A 23582-nucleotide genomic window follows, 5' to 3' on the forward strand; every position below is an offset into this window, starting at 1 on the left:
AAGCTTTCTTCTGAAACCCTGGCAATTGCTAGGGGCAGGATACTGGATTAGCTAGACTAATGGTCTCATTTACTAGAATAAATCCTTAAAGATGTCTTCCGAAAGTGCTATTCTTGGATTTTTTATTTTTATTTTTTTGTGTGTGTGGACAGGACTGTACCAGGTGCTCAAATATAACAGTGAATGCCTTAATCAACGTAAAGGAGATTTTGATGGGAAGTCTCATTTCCAGATAGCAAAACTATTCTGTATCATTTAGTGATTTTCAAAGTCAGTGTGACACTGTGTAAGAGAAGAGAGTGTGCTTTTCTTACATGCTGGAATTGATAATTGATTAAAGAAACTATATACAGAACTCTCTGTATACTTCAGATTACATCCCAGCATCTCCTGTGAATACAATGAAGAAAATTTGTTCTATAAAGATTACATGAAGTTTATGAAACTATTCATATAGATAAGGACAAACCCAAACTTTCTCTCAAAAAAGAAAGAAATCTCCATTTACAGCAGGCTGTGTCTGCACAAGTATATGTGTATTGTACTTATATTTTTGAAGATGCAGACATAAAGCTTTATATAAAGAGCCCTTGTACTTTTATGCATATCTTAATACTCTCCACTAATTACACCAGTCTGATAAACAGAACATCTATTTTACCACCTCAATTTCCTGATCTGTATTTAGTTTTATGAAACAGAAAGCATAGTACAATCTGGAAATTATTTGGAGGGTATCTGTTGTATAGTGTCAGCAACGTGTACAATTCAGTAAGCATATGCACGTCATTTCAGCTGACGTGCCACTTGACTTCATTAATTTGAAGAGAGCCTTTGCAGGATGGCAGTGTACGATAATAGGAACACCTTCTATATTCATGATAAAAATCTGATTATCAAAGCTGTTTTGTGGAAAACTTACACAGCTCTTGATTACTGATCTGTCACTAAACTTAAAAGATATACAAGAGCTTAAGAGCTTGAACAAGAAAATGATACAAGCTTCATTAAAATAGTCATCAACTATACAACCCTTAGCACCATCAATTTGAGATATGTGCAACTGTACTCACTACAAGACTCACTACAAGAAGGACATTGTGGTGTTGGAGCATATCCAAAGAAGGGCCACAAAGTTGGTGAAGGGTCTAGAGAACAAGCCTTATGAAGAGCAGCTGAGGGAGCTGGAGGTGTTTAGCTTGGAGAAGAGAAGTCTCAGGGGAGACTTTATTGTACTTTACAGTTACCTTAAAGGCGGTTATAGCGAGGTGGGCATTGGGCTCTTGTCTGAAGCACCAGGTGATAAGATGAGGGGAAATGGCCTCAAGTTGTGTCAGGGGAAGTTTAGATTGGATGTTAGAAGAAATTTCTTTATGGAAAAGGTTGTGCAGCATTGGAGTAGGCTGCCCAGGGTAGTGGTTGAGTCACCATCCCTGGAGGTCTTCAAGAAACGTGTAGAGGTAGAACTTAGTAGCATAGTTTAGTGGTGGAAGTTAGTACTAGGTTTAAGGTTGAACTAGATGATCTTACAGGTCTTTTCTGACCTGACTGATTCTATGATTCTACGAACTGTTCAGTTATATCATTTAATTTACAAAACAAGAACAAATCATGAGCTGCATGACCTCAGTAGTAAAACATGTGATCCTGTAAAACTGAACTGGGACATTTAGTTAGGACTGCTTTATCAATACATTGTCGCCGTGTCACAGTACAGAATCTGTAGTTAATTCCTGATTTCTAGGACCATTTCCACCAAGTTCTTGCCATAGCAGTCTCATTTGTTCAAAACAATCTCATTATCTGACAGTCATTTTCAGTCCTTGTTGTACTTTGCCATATACAGCTATTACTGTCGGATGACTAATACAAATTCTTTTGATAGTCATATTCTTCTATACCGCAGCCCAGGCTTTCATAAACCCCAATCTTTTGGAAAACTACTTGTTAAATTGGTGCATGCAAAATACCACATTTAGCACCTTAAACCTCAGTGCTTTACAAATATATTGGGCATACATACAAAAAGATATGCATGCATCATAATGTGCCAGATGCATGCAGAAGTGCCTTATGCGAGTAAAAAGAAGAGCTGGATAACCTTTCTTGTCTACTGTTTTACTTCATTTGAAAATGTACTATACATTTCAATTGCATGCTGAAATAAGTACCCCTTCACACATGGCCCCTCACGGACTCAGAGGATCTACAGATTCCTGCACACATAGTGAAAACAGAAGTGCTAGCATTGGCTCTACACTAATCACATTGAAGACCAAAGTAGATCAGCTGCTCCTCTAAACTATAGCAGTTGATGGCAAACTTTGAAAGTCTATGTGCCATCATCTGCAGGTACCTAGAGTTTAGCATTTTATGGTGGCTTCCATGTGGAACACTTGCTTGTGCTGGTTTTACATCTTCTGAGGCCTATTTTCTGTTAAACAGATCTTCCAGAAGATTTAACAAAACTACAAGGACCTGCTAGAAATTCTCCTTGTGTGAAAAGATCCTGATAGTTTCTACTTCTACCCTAGAAAAAAGAAAGAGGAAAAACAACAAAAAATGTAATAAATGAAAACTTTAATAAAAAAGCCAAGAGTACTTACTGTACTCAGACAGAGATCTCATCAAGTGCAATGACATTTCCGTTTGAGGAAAGGCAGGATATGGATTTGATCCTTTTTGATTAACTCATTTTTCTTCTCGTGCTCATTCAATTGAGGTGACAGATTTCAAAATGAAGAGATGGATGCAGCTGGGTATAAAGACAAAGTCTGTCACCCACTTCTCACCTCATGGCTGAGACGAGTATTTTGCATATCAGTAATTTGCAGGATGCGGAATAGTGAATAGATGCCCCATAAGGTTTAGCTAACTAAAGCCAACTTCTGTAGAGTGTATTTTGAATGTAGTAGGAACTCTGTGTTTTGACTAGTATGGTTTTCTAAAGTAGAAACTGATTCCACTTTTTGATGATGTATGTAAGAACATATGGACACTCTTCTTAAACTGTATTTGTTTCAAAATTCTCTACTGTATTCCATCATGTTCTCATAATGTTTCTTCCTTCTACCTTCTGTGGTATTCCCCTGGATCACTTTGAACAGATGCAACATGTTTTTCCTAAGAATATAGGCCAGCTTGTAAGGAAAGCTGGAATAATTACTGTAGCATTTGGCTTGTTTAACGTGAGTATGCAAGCTTTGTTTATCTGATAGCAACATAAAAAGAACCTGTCTTTTTTACTTTTTGCTGTTCCTTTAATTGATGCTGCTGCAAATAAGAACACTATTTCCCAGAGTAATCTTTTTCATGTTTACATCTATGAACTCAAAAAGACTTTGCTTAGAGGTGTTCAGCTCTCATTCAAGTTACCACGAGATCTGTCTAATGTCTTAAACTTTGCATCTGGGTGACAACGTACTTTACTCCACTGTTTTTATGGGCTGTTTCAGAAGACTCCCACCCATATATATAACAGAATGACAAAAGACCAGAGATATTAAAAATGGAGATAGCAGTGGGAATGCAATAGGAAAAGCTCCTGTGTTGTAGCAGCCATGTGCTTTATGCACTGTGGAGCACATTCCTACACGATGGCATTACATCATTGATGGTTGGCTCTGTATCCCATTCTTGTCTGCTGCTTGTGTACATTCATTCATCTGCAATCACTTGCTTCTGAATTACTGTGATACTTTTCATCAAGACTGAAAGTACAGGAACAAACTTTTGATAGTAGGTGCTGGTCTTCAGGTGCTGTGCCATTGTATACCACTGAGCACTTTGGTGTTGTTGCTGGTAGAACGCTGTCTTGGAGTAAACTTAAGTGTTAAAGGATTCCTTTTTTTTAGGTCAACTGGTTCTGGACAATTATTTCCCCAGTGTCTGGAGACAAAAGCGTGATGCTTAGATGCTTGTAACAGTACTAATATCCACTCTAAATCCAGACTAGCATGCATCCGCTTAAAGGATGAGTCTGAGAGGATGAGAAAGGAGGAGACTGAGAACTGCTGATTTCCATTAATTAATAAATTTTCCCTGGCTATTTTATTGGTTGAGGACAATGAACCTTAGAGATTCAATTCCAATACCTACCAGAAATCCATTATATTTTCCAGAAAGCTGGATGGGATTTCAATAATAAATATAGCATCTTCTATTTTATCTGCCTTCTTAGTCTATACGGATTCACTGAAAAGTTTTTTACTTTTAGAGTGGAAAATATTCCACAATTGTTATTGTAGTTGGGTTGAACTAATATGACTGACGATTACAACTCACAGCACAATAATCAATGCCAAAAACATTGCTCATCAGTAAAGATGACAGTGCATTTGTGAGTCTGAAGAGTAAATATGGTTCTACTGGTTTGTTCTCTCTCTGAGAAGTTACAGAATATGAGAAATGGCTTATACAGACATCACTGAAAGTAGAATATTGCGACTGATCTAACTAGTGCTAGGTGCTTATAGAAAGCAAATCTGGCACATGGTGTCATGACATAGTTATCGTGGAATTTCTTACCTTATTAACATTTTGCTTTAGCTTCAATTTTAAGTAAGAATTCAAGAGCTAAATTCTGTAAATTAGTGTAATTGCTCTTGAACTACAGTAGACATGTCTCTGTGATAGGCAGAAATGCAGTCCCTAAATGCAGTGCCTCAAAATGAAGGCTTTCTCTGAAAAACACAAACTTTCACAGAAACATGACTTAGTCAACTGAAAAAAAGTCTGTCTCCAGAAGAAAACTAACCTGGCAGCCACAGGTCAGAGAAAATAGGAAAGTGCCTTCAACATTTTTTTCTTGTTACTGGCTATATCTTAATAGTTTTTTTGTTTGCTTGTTTTCTTTTAAGAAAACATTGTAAAATAAAAAATACTAAAACATAATGCAAATTCTACATGAAGAGTAAATTACAGCTTATGAGAACTAAGTGAAAAGAAGGAACAGAATAGAAACGTATCTTGTTTCAGGTGAGCCAGTCACTTTTTTTAACAGCTGGTAATCAATGGAAGAAACTAGAACTTCATTTGTATCTGTAATACTTGGCTATATCCTTTCAAGCACAAAGATGTTTTTCATGTAAGAAAATGCTCATGTTGTTTTCTTCAGCTCCAGAAGCAAAAGCATTTTTTCATTTCTCCTGCTACAGGTAGCAGGGCTTTACTATATCAGCTCTTTTTGTTGGTGTTTGTCCAAGCACAGCTTAGAAATACCCAAAGGCTCTTTTAATATGTGCCCTCTAGATTTAAGTTGTTAGTAATGATATGTGATTAGACTTGTATGAGGAATTTGATCAGCTCCTGCTTGATCCAGTTTCCAAGCAACTTCTGATAAAGGCAGACAATCTACATCATGTTCTTCACATTTAATTAAAATGTTTTAAAGACTGCAGGTACTTGTAAGCTAATTGCAGTTAAGATTTTTGAGATGTGTAGAATATAGCATAAGATTCTAGTGGGCTGTTCTTTAGTCAATTTAATGAGGAAGATCTAGACTTATGACAATTTGGCTTCAGCAGGAATAACCAATTGCTAAACAAGAATGAGTCTTTTGAAGGCTACAGGTATGACAGGTTGATTCAGTAATGAGCACAGAAGCTTGTTTTTCTAGTATGCAAAGCAAACGTTAAGATATAATTCAATCTTGCAACCTTCTGTTATAAAAATAGGCTTATTAACCTCACTGAGAATCCTTACATGCCTGAAGTTTTCAGGTACTAGCTTTCAATAGGTTTTTAATTACTTTTCTGTCCACTTTTAATTCCCACAAGAATCAAACTATACAAACCATTTTTTCTTTTTGTTAATGGAGAAATTTACAAATAGTTTATTTCCCTTTTGTTATCACTCCTGCCCTTTGACCTGCCTGTGATAGGAGATAAGTACATATCCATACATATATACATATATAAGGAGATAGTATGTAATTGTATGTCTATTTTTTTGGGAAAAAAAAGCATAGTGGACTGTTTAGAGATTTCACAAACATTCCAGTTAGCCTGCTTTAGAGATGATCAGCATGGTAATGGAAAAATAAGTATGCATAAAAATAAGTTATGAAGAGTCATAACAGTGGCTTCCCTAGAGGTGTACTCCACTACTACCTACAAGCAGGTGTATTCCTATTTTGCTCTATTTTGAAAAGGGAAAAAATTTGAAGGATAAAGGGGTTCCCTGCTACTGATGAGTAATATAAACTCTCTTGCTGTTAACAGAACTTTAATTCTATCAGCATTGTGGAGCCATATATGCCTATAGTGCACTGTGCATAACCATCTGACGGACAGAATAAAATACCATTTGCTTCTCTGTGGAAACCATTGGTAGAATCGGTGCTCAAAGCTCTGCATTGACAGACACCTAGACGAGCCTGTCTGTGAGCATGCATGTGCCTCAATGTCCCAAGTGTTTTAAAAACGGTGCTCACCAATCTGGTAGGCCTGTCTCCGCAGTGTTCTGGAAGCTCTGTGTCCCTTCTTCTTTAAAAACATCTGGCTTCCTGAGGGTAAAGGAAGCAGAAGGGGTATAATAAAGAGCCAGGGAAGGAGAGAGGCTCCTGGGGTGAAAGGAATATTCTCTGCCTGGCTGTGTCCCCCTTGGTGGCTCCAAATATCCAAAACAGTCATGGGAAACGTTTCATCCCTGAGAGGCCAGGCAATGGAGAGAAAGGGGTGTAAGGGAACACCACAGTTCTGCTATAGGTTGGACAGGCTTCTCACAAGGGTGAAGAGCTAAGTTTCAGAAGTTGGCTCAACTGGGCAAAAAATGTCACAAATTGAAATAGTTACTGCTATTAGGACCATATTTAAAATAATTAATGTTTTGCTATGAATTTCTATTTTATGAAGAGAGCATTTCCTTATACATATACTTCTTCCAAGTCAGTTTGACTGAGAATAAATCATTGTTAGATAGTGTCCTTTGTAACAGAAATATGAAGTAACGTGAAATCTATGTTTTATTCTGTCTATAACAGACAAATACCTTTTATATTCTTTAGGTAGTAAAAGACTTTGTTTTTTCCTCTGATTGTCTTAAAATGTAAGACAAGTAAATGTAAAATGTAAAAAAAATCTTCATTTGACATGAAGATTTATGAATGTCTCTTTCAAAAAAATGCAAATAAGATGTTCAAGATGAAATGGACCCAATGATGAAAGTCACTGAAAGTCATTGTGCAGCTCTTGAGCCCTTTTTTCTTTTCAGCTGAGCATCAACAATAGCAACTGCCCCCAGTTCTCAAACCAGGCTCAGTTGATCCTGCACACAGCAGCTAACACAGATCCTTTCTGAGTTAGGAATGTGAGAAGACTGGGCTAATATGATTGTACAATGTTATACTGTTATAGATACACACCAACATTACTAACATGAAATCTAAAATCCTTTTTTTATCAAATTGTAAATCCACACCTGGTTTCTCCTCAGAGGTCATCACAGAAAGGGTCAGTCAGATCCAATGCATGGTAATGCCGTTTGGCAGTCATGGGAAAATACTAAAACTATTCAGGTCATAAGTTTAGATGTCAGTCTGTTTCTGACAGATTTCCTAAGATTGCCATTTTCTGAAATAGTCTCATTTCCTCATTTGTTCTTCAGAGAACAAAGTCAGTCTCTGATTCTTGATATAGGGTCACTGTGTCTCAGGAAGTGACATACAAAAGACTTTCATATTTCATAAGCAATCTCAGCTTCTGCTTTAATCATCATTATGGTCAGCAGTTTCAAACATTGAGAATTTTTTCTGGAAAGCTGCTAAACTCTATGTAATACTCAGGCTCTCACAATGATCTTCTACAAGAAGGCCAGCAAACTATAGATGTGCCCAAATGACATTATGAATTAAAATAGTTTTTTATTTTTCTCCAACAAATACATTTACAGATTCCCTCCATTTGTAAATGTAGGAGAATTTTCATAGCATTTTGACCTCCTTATTTATTTGCTGTTCAGTGTCATACTTCTGGGTGGTGACTCTAGAAATGCCAATTCAGAAAGAAGTCCACGACTTTTGAGGACAAATATGAGAATGACACACAGTTGTGCATTAGCCTCACACCAGAAATTTTACGCCATTATGTGTCACACTATGTAGCTTCCTACCAGTACAGAGGACCCCTGGGACTGAAGTTCTGTTTTCACCTCTGGTTTGGCTGAGATGTTTCTTTGTGCTTCCAGATTCTTCTGTGTGCATTGGAAGAGATGACTTGTCACATATTGCAATGTATCTGAGTTTGCCCTAATGATTATTGAGATTTGTGACAGACATTAAACATTTATGCTTGATAAAGAGAGTATCCTTTTGGAAGGGCATGACGAAGACCTCCCTATATGAACTACCTTCAAACCACTACCCAGTGTCCCTGGATTCATTAGGCTATGACCACCCTTTGCAACACCATCGTTGTTTGAGCAGATCTAGAACTGGAGCCAATTCAGCAAAATCTAATATTGTAATACTTGACTGCCTGCCTTTCCTGTAACAGAGCTTTTTGTGCAGTTATTTGTTAGATGATATTAGTAATTATATTTCATTAGTAATTGTAATTCTGCAACATGTATTTGATTGTAGCAAAGTTGGGCATTAAACTGGTGCAGGGAAGAGGCTAGGATTCTGTCTGAATTACGCCTATAGCTCATATTCTAACTCCTATTATGATTGATATATGTCAAACTGATACTGCATGCAGAATTTTCTGCCTCCACTCCAGATGTTCCATCTGGATTATAATACTGGTAATTACATGCAACCCACACAACTACAAAAGATTTAAACCTCTTTTTGGACGGCAAGTATTAAATTCAAGCAGGCTAAATCCTTGAATGAGTCAGGTCTTTGTATCCCTTCGAATATATGGAGACATTTTCAAAACCTCTGTTCTAGGGATATCATACAGTAATGTCACAACAGCAAGGGTGATTTTTAATGGGTTTACCTGTCACTTAGGAGCTTTATGTTAACCGATGTCATAAAATAGAGGCATATAAATGAGAAAGAAATCACTCGAACGTGGAAGAGCTCTCATATGCTTATTGATCACACAACATACAAGAAAGTTAAGATGCTGCTGATTTTGTAACTATTCTGATCAATTTTCAAAGCAACTGAGCAGATAATGTGAATTTCCAAAATTTCTCTCCTGAAGGAAGAAGAAATTCTTTCTGTCTCTATTGTGCAATCAGAGGCTCATAAATGAAAATGCAGCTGGAAGCAGCTAATGTTATTAATGTGTCTCTGAGAAAAAGTGATAAGCAAATTAGAAAACAGGGAAAAGAATGTAGAGAAGAGAAAAATGCACTCAAACAAAGGTAGAAGCAGATGAGGAAACTGAATTAATTACATATGTGATCAAAATTTTTCATCAACTTTAATAAAAGAGTCTCCTATAAAAGGAAAACTCAAAATGGAAGATGACTTTCTAAACAGAAGGCTCACTCTACAGCAGATTTTGCTAGGGCTAAACGTTACAGCTTTAAATAACCATTGGGTACAAAGAACATCACAAATGAAATCAACAGACACAAAAATATCCTGATAATTAGGTTAATTGAGTTCTGTAGCTCAGAACAGAGATGTAACTTTTGTTTTGATCAATGGCTTACAAATAAGTGTCTAATTTCACAGACTATAAGCAAAGGAAATGGAATTAGAAGCCTTATTTACTTGGTCTTGCTACATGAAAAAACTGACAAAAGTATATTGGAGTGCCAATTTTAACTGGTCAGCTGTCTTTGTAATTTTTTAGCAAGTGATTCTGTGATTCAGACAAAGATGGCATGAAGGACAACATCAGAAGGGTTCTTCCCTTCCTGGCTTTGCATGTATTTCTGTCGTATTGGAGTAGTTCTGGAGGAATATTCTTCATTTCTACCTCAGAGATGTGTGCTTTTCAGGCTGCTTGGTTTTTATATGCTAAGAACACAGAGAAAATCTTGTCTTTTACCTAGCCATAGCTTCAGCTCTATAACATTTTCCAGGTCTGTTCTTTTCTCCTATTGCTTGCTTCTAGGATTTTTAACTACAGTTTCTCTCTCTATGTTTTGGATTTGCTTTTTAAAATTTTGAATATCAAGACCGATACATAGTTTCTGAGAATGGAAACAACAACGATCTCAGAAATTATTAAAATGGTCCAAAACAAGTAAAATACTAGTTTCTATTGAGAATACAAATATAGAAGTAAAACTTCAGTGGCCATTTAAAACAGCATAAAATTCATATGCAAAGGCATTTCTAAAGTGCACCTAACTACTATGTGGCCACCCACAGAGCTTCCATGCTCCTCCATCCTTTCACCTTCTCTGCTGGAACGTGTCCTTGTATAGCACAGTCCCGGGCTTTGAAGCATCTGTCACTGTGTTCACACCTCAGCTGGACATGCTGTTTTCTTACATAAATACCTCTGAGTGACTCGTGCTGACATGAGTTACAGGAACCTCTAACCTTGTCTTCGCAAATATTACCCTAAAACAATTTTCACTCTTGAATATTAGCTCCTTATGTGTGACTGAAAGAATTTCCAAGCTCGTTAGAAAACTTGACCTGTTATAACAATAGTAATATTCAACTGCACTCCCTATTAACTGTTCTCTCAAACTCCAGTCAAATGACAGGAAGTGCCACACCCAGTAAAATGTATAAGCAAAAAGAAGTATAAGCAAAAAGGAAAAAAAGGAAAAAATGTAAGCCCAAAATGTGAAATACAGGAAAGGGAGAATTATGTCACAGTGAGGTCTCTGAAGAAACAATTATAAATTTTTAATTTTCCCTTTTTAAAAGTATTGTTTGCTAGTATTTCACTGCAACTGTTCTATACACATTGCAGGGATATAGAGTCTTCCTCTTTTTCACTGTGAATATATATACATATGTACATAGGTACACAATAAACTGCACATATATATGAACACACACAAACAATCTATGGTTTAACTCCAGTAAACCATTTAACAGACACTAAATGCTCATTCATCTTTTCTACAAGCATGCTAACCAAAACATCAAAATTGTACCTTTCATAAGATCACTGGTAAAAATCTTGCATTTTTTCAAGTGCCATGGTACTCCATCAAAGCAGTCATGTTAGTCAGAAAGATATATACTGAAATATCCACAGGGACAACATTATCCCAGTAACTTTACTACATAATGAGATAATACTGATTATCAAACTAATTTGCACAACCAGATTTTTCCTTTGACTGAAACAGAACTTCAGATGCATTTTGTTGTAAATATTTGAATTGAGCATGTAAGTGTGAAAAAAAAAAGAAAGACTGAAGATGCTGGTATCAGGTGGTAAAGATTTTTGTCTAAGTCAACAGTATCAAATTACTCTTTCAAAACTACTGTGAAGTACAAAATCACTCCAGAATTGGAGGCTCACCATTTCTGTTTTATAAACTAAAGTAACTACCTCTACAGAAATGACTCCCCAAGCATGAAAGTGAAAGCTTGAAAAGAATCTCTTATTACCTTTGCCAAGGTAATACTATCTTGAGACAGAGAACATTTTAATAGAAGGAATTCAAAAGTTATCAACCTCAAAACTGAAAGCAAAGCTGCAGACACTTGTTTACCTTTGACTGATATGTTTGCTGTCTGCTTTTCAGCTCACATTCAACAAGTAAAAAAGGGTTGCAAAACATACTTATGCCAGAAAAGTAAAAAATTTACTTGGATCTTAAATGTCACTAAAATTATTTGTATTTATTACTGAGAGCTTTCAAGGTTAATCATCTTCACAGACGCTCTATGCCCATGGATCTGTATGGTTTCAGGAGCTAGGAGGTTATAGAAAAACTTCCTGAAGGCAATGGAGTAAAAGGCTATAATTTTGCTTGATGACCCTAAATTAGACTTTCCATTTGATGGCGCTAACTTCACAGAAAATTTGAGACTATGTATTTGGTTAGGGCAAGGCTATAAAGACTATAAAGAACAAGCAAACTTTATACTCCGTCGGATGGGCTACCACAAAGATGTTCAGGGAAAGTATCTTTTCCATTGAATTAACCCATTGTTAATGTAGCTTCTTCTTAGTGCTTTGATGACAGTAACCGTACTATTTGTTCATACAGGTGGAAAAAAATTCCAACTCCAATATTTTGTTGGGAAAAAAGCCTGCTGGCCCTATTTTTGTATAGCAGTGATTCACAGGAGTTGACTATGACTAAGCTTTTTTTTGTGGCTGTCTCCTTTTTTCTCATATATGTGGATCTAGAACCTGATCTCTGATTATATTTGTTTTATTTGGAAACTCTGCTACCTGTGCTTTAAGGTCTTTAAAAGTTGTTATAATACACAAGATGCTCTAGAGATCCAGAACATTTGGGTACCATTCCTGGAAAGAATAATTGCATTAGTTTAGACTCTATGAAATCTCCACCTGAAATTGAAAGCATTCACAGGTAGGAGGTTTTTGGTATCTATTATTATTTGGAACAACAATTGAATTCTGCCAGTCAGAGAAGCAAGAGGGGTGCCTGGGTGCAGAGAGAGAGTATCCAGAAGGATTTGCTTCCTCTAAGAACCACTGTGGTTCCTGTGCATCACATTCCATGTACAAAGGCTTCAAATACAACCGCGTTTCCTGGAGCCAACACTCAGATTGGTTCAGATATCATAAAACCACACACTGGTCAGCCCATTCATATATTTTCTCTCAAGCTATATTTTGTATTGGATCTTATACTAAGGAAGTCTGGTTCTGAATGAGCTGTTCCCTAGCAATAACCCTGTTTGGGAATTCTGTTATCAGTCAAGATGAAATGCAAATGCTGTGATTCGTTCTTCCCTTTTTTTTTTCTTTCTGATCTGGCCTTACTTCTAACCACATGTAAGGAATACCATGCTTCTCCAACAGGTGAAGGTGAACCTGAACAACTCCCAACTCTGTCAGTTGGTTTGATACCCAAAATGTGAAACAAGAAAGCCAGTTCAAAGCCTTTGGGGCTCAATAAATTGAGGAAATATGTTATGAGAAACTCAAGCCATAGATAACAGGCACTGCACAGTCTTGCAAAGGACAAAAGACTGAACACTTCAATCACTTATTCTAGAGATCTCAACAGGAGATGTGGCTTTAGTACCAGTGGGAAACAAGGTGCAATCACTGCCAGATGAACAGAAAGACTGATCACAGGGTGTCACTCTATCGCAATCAAAATAGAGAAACCAGTAAAGGAAAAAAAAATGGTTCTTTTGAATACTTTGACATATTCGTGGAAACGTTCAGTAATATTCACCAGTGGGGCCTTCACCAATTGACAGTAATTGAGAATCTGACAAAAATTTATACTCTAAATTAATTTTGGCCTGGAAAATTAACTTTGAGAGAAACTTTCCTTCTCCCTTCATTGGATCAGAAAAAAGTATAGTTCCTGTAGAACTGTCTCCACAGAGGTGGGCTTTTACATGTATTAAATACAGTGCCTGTATTGCAGCAGTAAATTCAATTTGCAGCAGTAATAGATACTTCAACAAACAGAAGGCAAAACAAGATAAGCAGCATTCAATAAAAATTTTATCAAATGATTCCTCTTAATAGTAGAATAGAATTATTTAATTTTTGAATGAAAAGGTTAAAATGTCTTCTCCAAGATGTGCACTGACACAACTCAGTGACACTTGCAACGAGTGACAGTTGTTGTGGTATTTCTTTTCTCCACAGATGCCATTGAATTGCATGACTATGAAGTGACATCTCTATTAACACATGGTACTTACTTATCTCCCACAATTCCCAAGTTGATTGTTGGATAGCCATGTTCTTGGATTGTAGCTAGGAGAGTTGAACGGTTACTGTCTCGAATCTTTCCTGGCAAGAGGTCATCTTCAGGATTCAGTAGCTATAAAACAAGGAATACTATTAGTCAGTCTCCTTGGAATACTGTTTCTTTACACAAATGAGTGCTATCTTTTGGATTTGTGACACCTGAGATTTCTCTCGCCTGTCCTGCCACAGGGAGGGGAATGAGTGAGTGGCTGTGTGGGTGTTTAGTTGCTGACTCAGGTCAACCTACAACATATTTAGAATTGGTAAAATAAGTTAATCTTGAATTTGCTTTTTCTAATGTAGTAAAGTCAGGACAATTAGCATGCTGGTCTGGAGTTCTAGCAACAGGAGATGGCCTGGATTTCAACATGGGCTACTAATAAAACAATATTAAGATAGAATACTGCAGAAGGGCATTTGCCAGTACTGTTCAGTTTTCAGACACAAGTTATCTGCCATTTGCACAACAGTTACAGAGGAGAACTGCTCAAAAGGAATTACTCTTCCAGTCATGACTGGCAACATACATTGCAACCCTGAGTACCCTACAGGTCCTCCCTTGCTGGCAGGAGAAAAGCAGATGACACAAGGCTGGATGCATTACCAAAATTTTGGCAAATCCAGTGTGTGAGACTTGTGAGAGAGCAAGGATCTATGATCCTGTGGCGGAAGAAACACAACAGGCTGATTATGGCTTGATCACTCACATGAACACCTCATGTCAGCATGAGTTACTTTGAATGATGTCAGCATGAGTTACAATAGCTCAAAAAGCCAGCCTACTTGGAAATAAGGTAGAAGTCACTTTCCAGAAGATAGAAGTAATGCGAAAGATAGAGGAATTCAGACCTTGAGTCTGAAGTTATTTTGCTTACCTCATTCCCTGTTGACATGACTGCAACCACTGGAAACTTGTTAACTTCTACTTCGGTTACTCCAACAGTTGCTAAGAGACCAATCTCGGACGGACCCATATGAGTTCCTTTAGCCAGCACACATTCACCTCTTTTAATGTCATGTCCTATAGGCCTGAAAATTGTAGCACAGAAAAAAATGTAAGGAAAACAGAATGAGATTGAAAGTATCTTTCCTTGACTGATCTGTCTCCAGGTGAGGAGAGTTCAGGGATGCTCATTAGTCAGATTGTCAAAATGTCGGTACTACTTAAGGGTAAACAATGACTGCAAAAAATACCAGACCTTCTATTCCTTACAGATATTTTACTGTTTATGAAATGGGCTGTTTACAGACCTGATATCTTGTCCTGGTCGAGCTTGCACCAGGATTCGAACCTCTAGTTCTTCAGTGCCCTTTAAAAACAAAGAGATCATGTGAAGTCAGCTGGGCTATTCAGACAAGATTAATCACTTTTAATGTCTCAGATTTCTACACAGCGCACCATACTCATTGCACTGAGAACTCGTGCAATCGTAATTAAGCATCGTAATTTCCCTGATTTGTGCAACAAGACTTTACCACAATGTGTGCTAAATAATTTTATAAGACTTCTGGGAAGGACCAGCACTGAATACATAGTTTTACTTTCCTTTTTTATGATCCCTGTGCTTATATATCTTTCTGGTGCGATGCCCTGTTTGTTTTTTGATTTGTATACCAAGTGGCTTCTTTCTCTTCCTCTCAAGCCAAGCCTATTTCAAAGATGGCATTTCAAAAAGAGCATTAGTCAGGCAAAATGCCACTACATCCACAGAAAGGTAGGAAGAAGATACAAGCTTAACTATTTCAAGCTCTTCAAGTAGATCCTTATAGAGGAAACTCCTATCTGAGAGCTTTGTACTCACCAGAAAAATGCTTATTCATCATGTTTATTTACTATGAACAAGAGAAAGTGGCCTGAAAAGTCTGATGCCTACTTTAATATGTGTTTATTTCTTCAGGGTTGCAGTGATTTGGTGATTTGTTCAATGCCAATAGGTGGTATATGACCTACACTGTTAATATTTAATTTATAAACCTGCAAATGGTTTGATTATGAATATACTCAGCTTTGAGATAGTGCCAGCCTGTCAGAAGCACTAAATCTACAAGTACTTAAACTGGCAGAGATTTTGTTTTTACATTATGATGCAGTATTTCATACTTAAAAGTACTACAAAGTTATAAATCAGACACTAATATTACAATAGAAACAAGGCGAGTCCTTACCATCGGCAATACTATTTTTGCAGGAAAGACAGTATTGTGTAGGACATAGGCATTTGCTATCTCTTTTCTTAAAGGCAATAGGGACTGCATTTTCTGAGTTCAAACTAAGTGCCTCAAAGCTTTAAAAGAAAGGCCCCAGCATTAAGGGTAACACATGCTGTTACAAACTATGATTCTGTTTGCATTCTGTGAAAATGTATAAATTTAAACACCTGAAAAAGAGGAAATTAAAAAACAAAACAACATCAACCCTGAAAAGGTCTAATTTCTTACTTTATCACAGTATTTCCAAGGCATGCTGTCAACACAAATTCTGTTTGTTTAATACCTGCTCCTCCAGTATAAGATAAGGGACTGTTTTTGGCAGCTAGTGTCCAAAATGGCTGTGCTAGAGCCCAAGATGTCCTTATCTCCCTTATCCCCATCTGAAGCTGTAAAAGATAATTTAGGCTTGTGATGAAAATCTGGAACATAAGTTAGTTTAATAGCTATTTTATTGTTTATGACACTCTGGGGATGGTTGGCCAGTTATGAAAATTTTAGTTTTCCATATCCTTAATAACATTTAAAAATAGCTAGGCCATTTCTGGAGAATCAAGAGGAGTGCCAATGACACATCTGAGTAATAAAAAAGGTCCTACTTAGGGCTTCTGGATTAGGGAAAACAATTTTAAAAAGGCTTTTGAGGAATTTAATAACCCCAGGTTTGGAAAGCTCTGTGGAAAGTGTGACCGTGGGCAACAGGGTGATGTGCAGAGACTGTTATTCATGGAACTGAGGGATATCCCAGAATGCTTTAGAAATACAAAGTAGTTCAGAGTTGCTAGAAGTAGGGCTTACACAAAGATATGACAGTTAAGAACAATTTCCATTTGCTGTGGATCAGGCAGTATTCCTCTTGTATATTAATATATTTTGAACCATGTTTGAGTGTTTTACTCTGATGGTTGTTAGCAGCCAACATCCATACTGATATACTGATGCTTGGTCCTACTGTACTCTTGTTTAATTGATCACTTTGGCCTCCTTTTTCCTACAAGGTAACATAAAAGCTCAAAAAAAAAACAAAACAAAAAAGTGTAGAAGTGCTCTTGCAAGGATAGGTTTCTCAATGGCCATGCATTTGGCTATCTGATGGGAAATTTTCTTCCTGATGAACTGATGTTATTCCTTTCAGGCCTGTGACTTCTACGGTCATTTGGAGAATCCTTGCTATGATGTTTAAACTCCTTTTAAAAGTACTCTCTATCTTTTCAGAAGAACATATTTCAGATGAGAGATTTAATTTCAGTTAAATCCCAGCCCTGAAGGAGTTCTAAAAGAAAAACATTCTTGAAATATGTAACCAACTAGGCATAAAAAAGGAGATGAAAATAACATGTCAACTAAACTGTACTATTTCTGTACATGATTATCAGAGTTGTGTATTCAAGAAGAAGCAGAAACTGAAGTATTCTACCTCACACTCATAGGCAGGAAAAGGATACTGAAAGTGGCTGACCATTTGCTATGAAACTTAGAGTTTAAGCACATAGACAAAGAATCTGTTCCCGCACGTAGAAGAGAACATGCACATGAACAGTGGAATCCAGGATGGCTGTCATCCAAGGAAGAAGCAGGAAATATCATGTATGCTACTCTGCAATGTGATATTCTTGTCATGATGAGGTGGGCAATGGCCACAGAAAACCTGTTCAGTAAGGGTAATGGAACAATTAACAAGCAGTAAAGCCAACATTACATTTACAGGAAGATAAAATTTACAAATACACATCTGTAACCTCAAAGCAGGACTGACTCAAGGAATTCCATGTCAGGAAGGAAGCCAGCCTAGACAGCTCGCTGACTTCATCAGATGTAAAAATCTATGCATTTACAGTAATAAGGAATGAGACAAAATCATGAGAATATGTTTCAGTTTTTGCTGTCTTAATTGGCTTTAAAAACTAGAATTCATGCACTTACACTCCAGCTATGATTGCAATGCTAGCATGTAGCTATGCTGACATGGAGCAGCTAGTCAGAACAGCAGCAGAGCAAAGGCTGATATGAGCAGAGAACCATGCACACACTTCTTTCCAAAACTGAGCTGGGAAGCTGTGACAAGAAGAGACATATCTTCTTGTGGTAAAAACTGTCAGATGATGGCAAACATGACAATAGTGTCCTGAAATCAGCTATCTAAGACAAGGTAATGATTCAGAAGGAATTCTCTGAACAGAAGGGAAGAGAGAATATTTAGGAAGTCTAAGACGGGTTGTTTGGGATACAGTTGTCTATAAACATATCCCAGCCTTCTTCAAAAACACATTTTGCTTTGTTAAGACAACTGTGTTTACCCAGTTAGTACTACAGTACTCCTATTTTTTTCTGTAGTATTCTGCAGCACCTGTGAGGTGGAGTGCTAATATAATTTATAGGTATGCTGGAAAATCTCTTCAGACTAAACAGAGTTTAGACTGTTCTAGATGAATATGCACCTTACCAATTTCCTGGTTTTCAGGGGTCTTACATTCAGTAATTTTCTCTTTTTAAAGCACAGAGCTCCATTGAACAAACTTAGAAAATTTGGTGAGGCACTTACTCCCCTTGTTACATGATACAAACCCTCATTCCAGACATATACATTTATGGAAAGGTATGTGTAGAAGACATATTCTCCAAAATACACCAAATTCACCAAGTGCAGAGCCAGATTTAGGAAAAGAAAAAAAAACATTTGTTACCATTTAAATGCTATGATAACAGGTTGTTTAGAAATTCTGTAGTTTTGAAAGTTCCCTGGCATTGCTGAATAGGTGTGCTGTACTTCCCAGGTACATCAGTTTGGAATGTCCTGTTCTACAACCACAACCATAAATAAGTTTTTGAATATTACTTCTCCTTAGGGACAGTGGATAAGCTGGATCAAAGCCTGAAAACGGATGGATTGGGTTTAGAAGTGACTGAGTCAGCTGAACATACATTACACACAAAAATTAAAAGTAATAGCAAAATTATGTTCTTTAGAAGGCTTTATTTTAGGAATCTTTTGCTGAAATGATACCAACTCTGATAACGAAGAACCATCTTCATAGCATAGTTTAAGATAATCTAAATCATTCTGTGGATTTCGCAGCCCTTAAAATAGTTCACTTGCCTGCAGAAAGTCATGCTCAACTTTAACTACATCAGTAATGCTGCACTGTAATATTTCAACCTGTTATTCTGGGATGTGTTAAAAAAAAAAATCCCCTCCAACTCGGTGACTTTAGAAGAACTTCTAAAGTCCTTACCTTGCTGAATTTTGGGATCATCCTGAAGGATAAAGCAGATTGTTCTGCTGCTAAATGTGAACTCAGGAGAAAAGAAGCAAATAAAATGTCTGATTGCCACTACTCTGTATTTAAAAATGTGAATATACTGGGCACTCAAATTGGACTGCCATCATGGATCTCTGGGAGGCATTTGCTTTTCACTCAATCATTCTCCCAAAAACTTTTGTGCTGGCGTACAATAACCACAATGAAAAATCAAGGTCAGGACAGGCATGTCTGCAGTACTGTTATTACAGTCTGGAAAAGCAGAATTGCTACTAGGATCCAATGTGAAACTCCTCAAACTTCTGTGATTAATGGAAGAGCTCTTGTACAGGACTATCTTTCATATTTACAGGATTGCTTCATAAGCCACATGCTGCTGCATACAAAAACAAAATGAGTTTTAACTTGTGACTCACATCATCTGATTCCCTGATGAGTTCTGTATCTTCCACCTGCACCACTGCATCAGCACCACATGGGATTGGAGCACCAGTTGTAACTCGCATTACCTGACCAGGCATCACAGTTTGAGTTGGCTGAAAAAGAAACAAAATGATTTACTTTTGAAAGGAGAAATCTCAAGCCACTTGAACATTATGGAAGTAATCTGAAGGAATAAAATTCTTTTATATGTCAAGAATCTTGATGTACTGCTAGTGATATTGACAGATATAAACTCCAACATGTTTGAATATCATTAGGTAACTGCTTCCCATCTGACTTTTAGGTCACATATTAAGTGGCTTCACTTTTCTCCCTTGGATTCCTATCACAAGAACAACTTCCAGAAGGTGAAATATACAGGTATTTTGGTTGCTTGAGAAAAATAACTGGCTAAGAAGAGTAACACTTAGATGAAGACCTTTAGAAACACAAATGACCAAAAATCTACTAAGTCTTTGTTGATAAATATATCTGTACAATATTCTGGTCCTCAAGGTTTAAATTTCTTTGTTTTGTTTTGGTTGGATTTTTGTCATGTGTTGTGTTACACATTGATACTATCCCTCACAGCATCCTTCTGGACAAACTGTCCAACTGTGAGGTGAACAGGCACACACCACATGATGAACTGGCTGAACGGCAGAGCTCAAAGGGTCATAGCGAACAAGGCTACCTCAGCCTGGCAGGTCACCAGCAGTGTGTCCCAGACTGCTGCACCTGGGTCAGGGTAACGCTGGACACAAGCACACCCTGGGAGATGCAGATGGAGAGCAGTCCAGCAGAAAGGGGCCTAGGGGTGCTGGTAGCAACAGGCTCAACGTGAGCCAGCAGTGTGCCCTGGCAGTCCAGGGGGCAAATACTCTTGCAGCATAGTCAGCTGGTCAGAAGGGGCAATTCTCCCACTGAATTTATGCACCTGGAGTACTGGGTGCAGTTCTGGGCTCCACAATGTGGAAGGGATGTTAAGGTACTTGAATGTGTCCAGAAGAGGGCAAGAAAGCTGGTAAAAGGGCTGGAAGGCGTGTCCCATGAGGAGACCTGAGGACACTTGGTTTGTCTAGTCTGACAAAAAGAAGGATGGATATTAAGAAAAATGCCTTCAGTGTGAGGGTGGTCACACACTGGAACAGGCTTTCTAGTGACGTGGTTGGTGGCCCGTGCCTGTCAGTGTTCAAGAGGCATTTGGACAATGCCCTCAATAATATGATTTAACTTTTAGCTAACCCTGAAGTGGTCAGGCAGTTGGACACGTTGATCTTTGTACGTCCCTTCCAACTAAACCGTTCCAAATTTCTAATATAACCACCTGCTTCAATTTTAAGCAGCTTTCCTCATAATGAGAGACAGCTCAACGCTAGTTCATGCAGAATCTTTCTGAGGGTCAGTTTAGCAAACTCTGAAATTTATAATGCTCTACAGTTATGTAAAGTCACAGTACATTAACAAGTTTCACTGGAAGAATACAAAGAACAGAAAAATACCAGAACAACAGGATAAAACAAATGGCGTGGTTTTAATAAAATTTCACACCAGGCAGCCTATTTTAATATGTATGTTCAAATTCCAGAGTAAAATTGTAATTTGACCACAACCACTTGAGAAATAAATAACTAAAAGGAAAATCTTTCTGATAAAATGCAACTAAAAGAAGCTGGTGTGATGACTGTGAATATTATTGCTGGAATATAAGTACTTTCTCCACACTGTGCCTTAGTAAGGCCAACTTATTCGGGCTTTACTGTTATTAGTATACATAATACACAAAGATCTTCACAGCTGTGACCCATCCAGGACTTCTCAGACTGACTATGATTAGCACATATTTGATAGCAACCCAGTGCTTTCCAAGCGTCAATATCTGCTCATCACATGGAGTGATATACTCCATGACTTTTGACAGGAGGCTGTTAGACATCTGTAAACTCGAGACAGGTGGCCAATGTTTCAACTGTGCAAAGCTGTGTTTGTCTTGTCCATTATTCTACTCCATTTCAGCACAGCTGTAATGTCTGAAATATGAATATTACATATGTACTTCAAGGGCTGCTGTATTTTGTTCATTGGGACAAAGGCACTAGGAAAGGGCTGGAAATGATTTGTTCCTGGTTTACCACAGTATTACAGTGACCTATGTATCCCAAGAAACAGCTGAGCCTGGAGTTAATTGCATCTTGACCTTTTTCTAAGGGTAAAGGAAATCCTTTGAGAAGAACGTAAATAAAATGCTAAAATAAATAAAAATTCACAGTTGCCATATGCTATGGTTCATGTGCTTTTCTGGCAAGACTAAAGTCATCCTTAAATGGGTATCTTATGCAGATGACATAAAACAAATACTTTTTTTTTTTTTCTTCTAAATGGTATTTTTCACCACAGACTATTCAATGAGCTATGGATGACTAGCTGAGGTGCAGCCATTTACACTGAACATGCTTAAAGCTTAAGTGAAAATAATCTTGTCCGATGTGGTGTTTTGACTTTTATGAAAATGAGTGTTGCAGAAAGCAAAGCTTATGCCATGGAATAAGGGAGCTCTTTTGCGTATTGTTGTACATACAGTGTATAGATACATTACAAATAAGTAATATTGTTTTGATCTTACTAAAGCATTAAAGTCTTTTATTTTACCAGTGTATTTTAGCACAAAACATTCTCCCATTTAAAATACAGTTTTTCATCCTCAAGAATCACAAAGAATACATATACAGGACTCTGCCAGAAATCAGTGCTTATGCTGATTAAATGCACCATAAATACCCATGCTTTTGGAATTTATTACTAGATGAGGCAGTTAATCTTTGAGATGTAATGATGTAAAGCATTTAAGCAAATTTATGATATAATAACATTTGTTTTTGTAATCAGATGTGTTGCTCTTATATTTTGCTTCCTTTTTGTCCTTTGAGAATTTGATCAGATTAACTTTATGAAGAAAAGACAAGCATCAGACTTCTGCATAAGTCTGCAGGGCTGTTTCCTTCTTCTATGCTAGAGGCTATGAAGATAAAGAAGTGATTGCTTCTCAGAAAGTATATTAATGCACAACGATTTCACAGAAGCTCTTTTAAAGGCCTTTGAGATCTCATACTTACCTGCAATAGGGCAGTACATAATTTGCCCTTCACCTTCATCAATGATAATCTATTTATGTTAATCACTGAATAAAACCCAGAAATAAGCTGTTGAGCATAGCCCCATCTCAGGCATTTTGTCTTACACATCGTTACACATCTCCTGCAGGATTTGTAACAACCCACGCTCCTTTCTGTAAAAAGGGCCAAGTTAACAGATAGATGAGAACGTCTGTTTCCATTCTATATTACACTTAGTTGCAGCACCTCTTAAAACCATCTTTATAAAGTCTTCCAGGAAATTCTAATACTCAGATATTCAAGTCTATAGGAAGAAAATCATTGCTCCCCATGGTCCGATTTTCACAGAGTCTGTGCTGATGGCTCTTGAGCAGTGCTCTCAAATGTGACCTAACCTCTCCAAAGCAGGGTAGTTTCTGAAAGTTTTCTTCAACGCAAAACAAAAAAATGTCTGTTAACATAAACATGATGATCTGGAAATGGAATTAAGAAAATAATACAGAATTTATAAATTGATACAATAATGTCTAGCTTGGCTGTATGGCTGCTTTAGAGTTCTCAGTCCCATTTTCTTCCTCTCTAAGTAGCATTTACATAACCTTTTTCCCTACAGGAGGAACCAAATCTAAACCTATTTTGAACTCCCTGCTGTGAATCATTCAGTTAATTGGTCTGTAACATGAAAAGCAGTATGTTGCTGCTGAGAGTGACTGAAGGGTGAAATGAGACTGAGGAGACTTCTACAGCTATAAATCATTTCTTGGGAAGGAGACGAACATGAAGATGTGTTGGCC

General features: G+C 37.3%; 1 protein-coding gene across 13 annotated transcripts in view; it reads right to left on the reverse strand.

The window, feature by feature from the left end:
• GPHN (gephyrin) overlaps window positions 1-23582 on the reverse strand; it is a 281858-nt gene that overhangs the window by 11851 nt on the left and 246425 nt on the right. For all 13 annotated transcript variants that reach the window (XM_082761973.1, XM_082761966.1, XM_082761976.1 and 10 more), the window contains 4 exons: window positions 19669-19788; window positions 15036-15094; window positions 14660-14813; window positions 13736-13857 (listed from right to left, as the gene is read on the reverse strand). In XM_082761973.1, the coding sequence (XP_082618099.1) occupies window positions 13736-13857; window positions 14660-14813; window positions 15036-15094; window positions 19669-19788 (455 nt within the window). The remainder of the gene's footprint in view (window positions 1-13735; window positions 13858-14659; window positions 14814-15035; window positions 15095-19668; window positions 19789-23582) is intronic.

Source organism: Aythya marila (assembly GCF_965140915.1).
Source record: "Aythya marila genome assembly, chromosome: 5".
Classification (NCBI taxonomy): Eukaryota; Metazoa; Chordata; class Aves; order Anseriformes; family Anatidae; genus Aythya; species Aythya marila.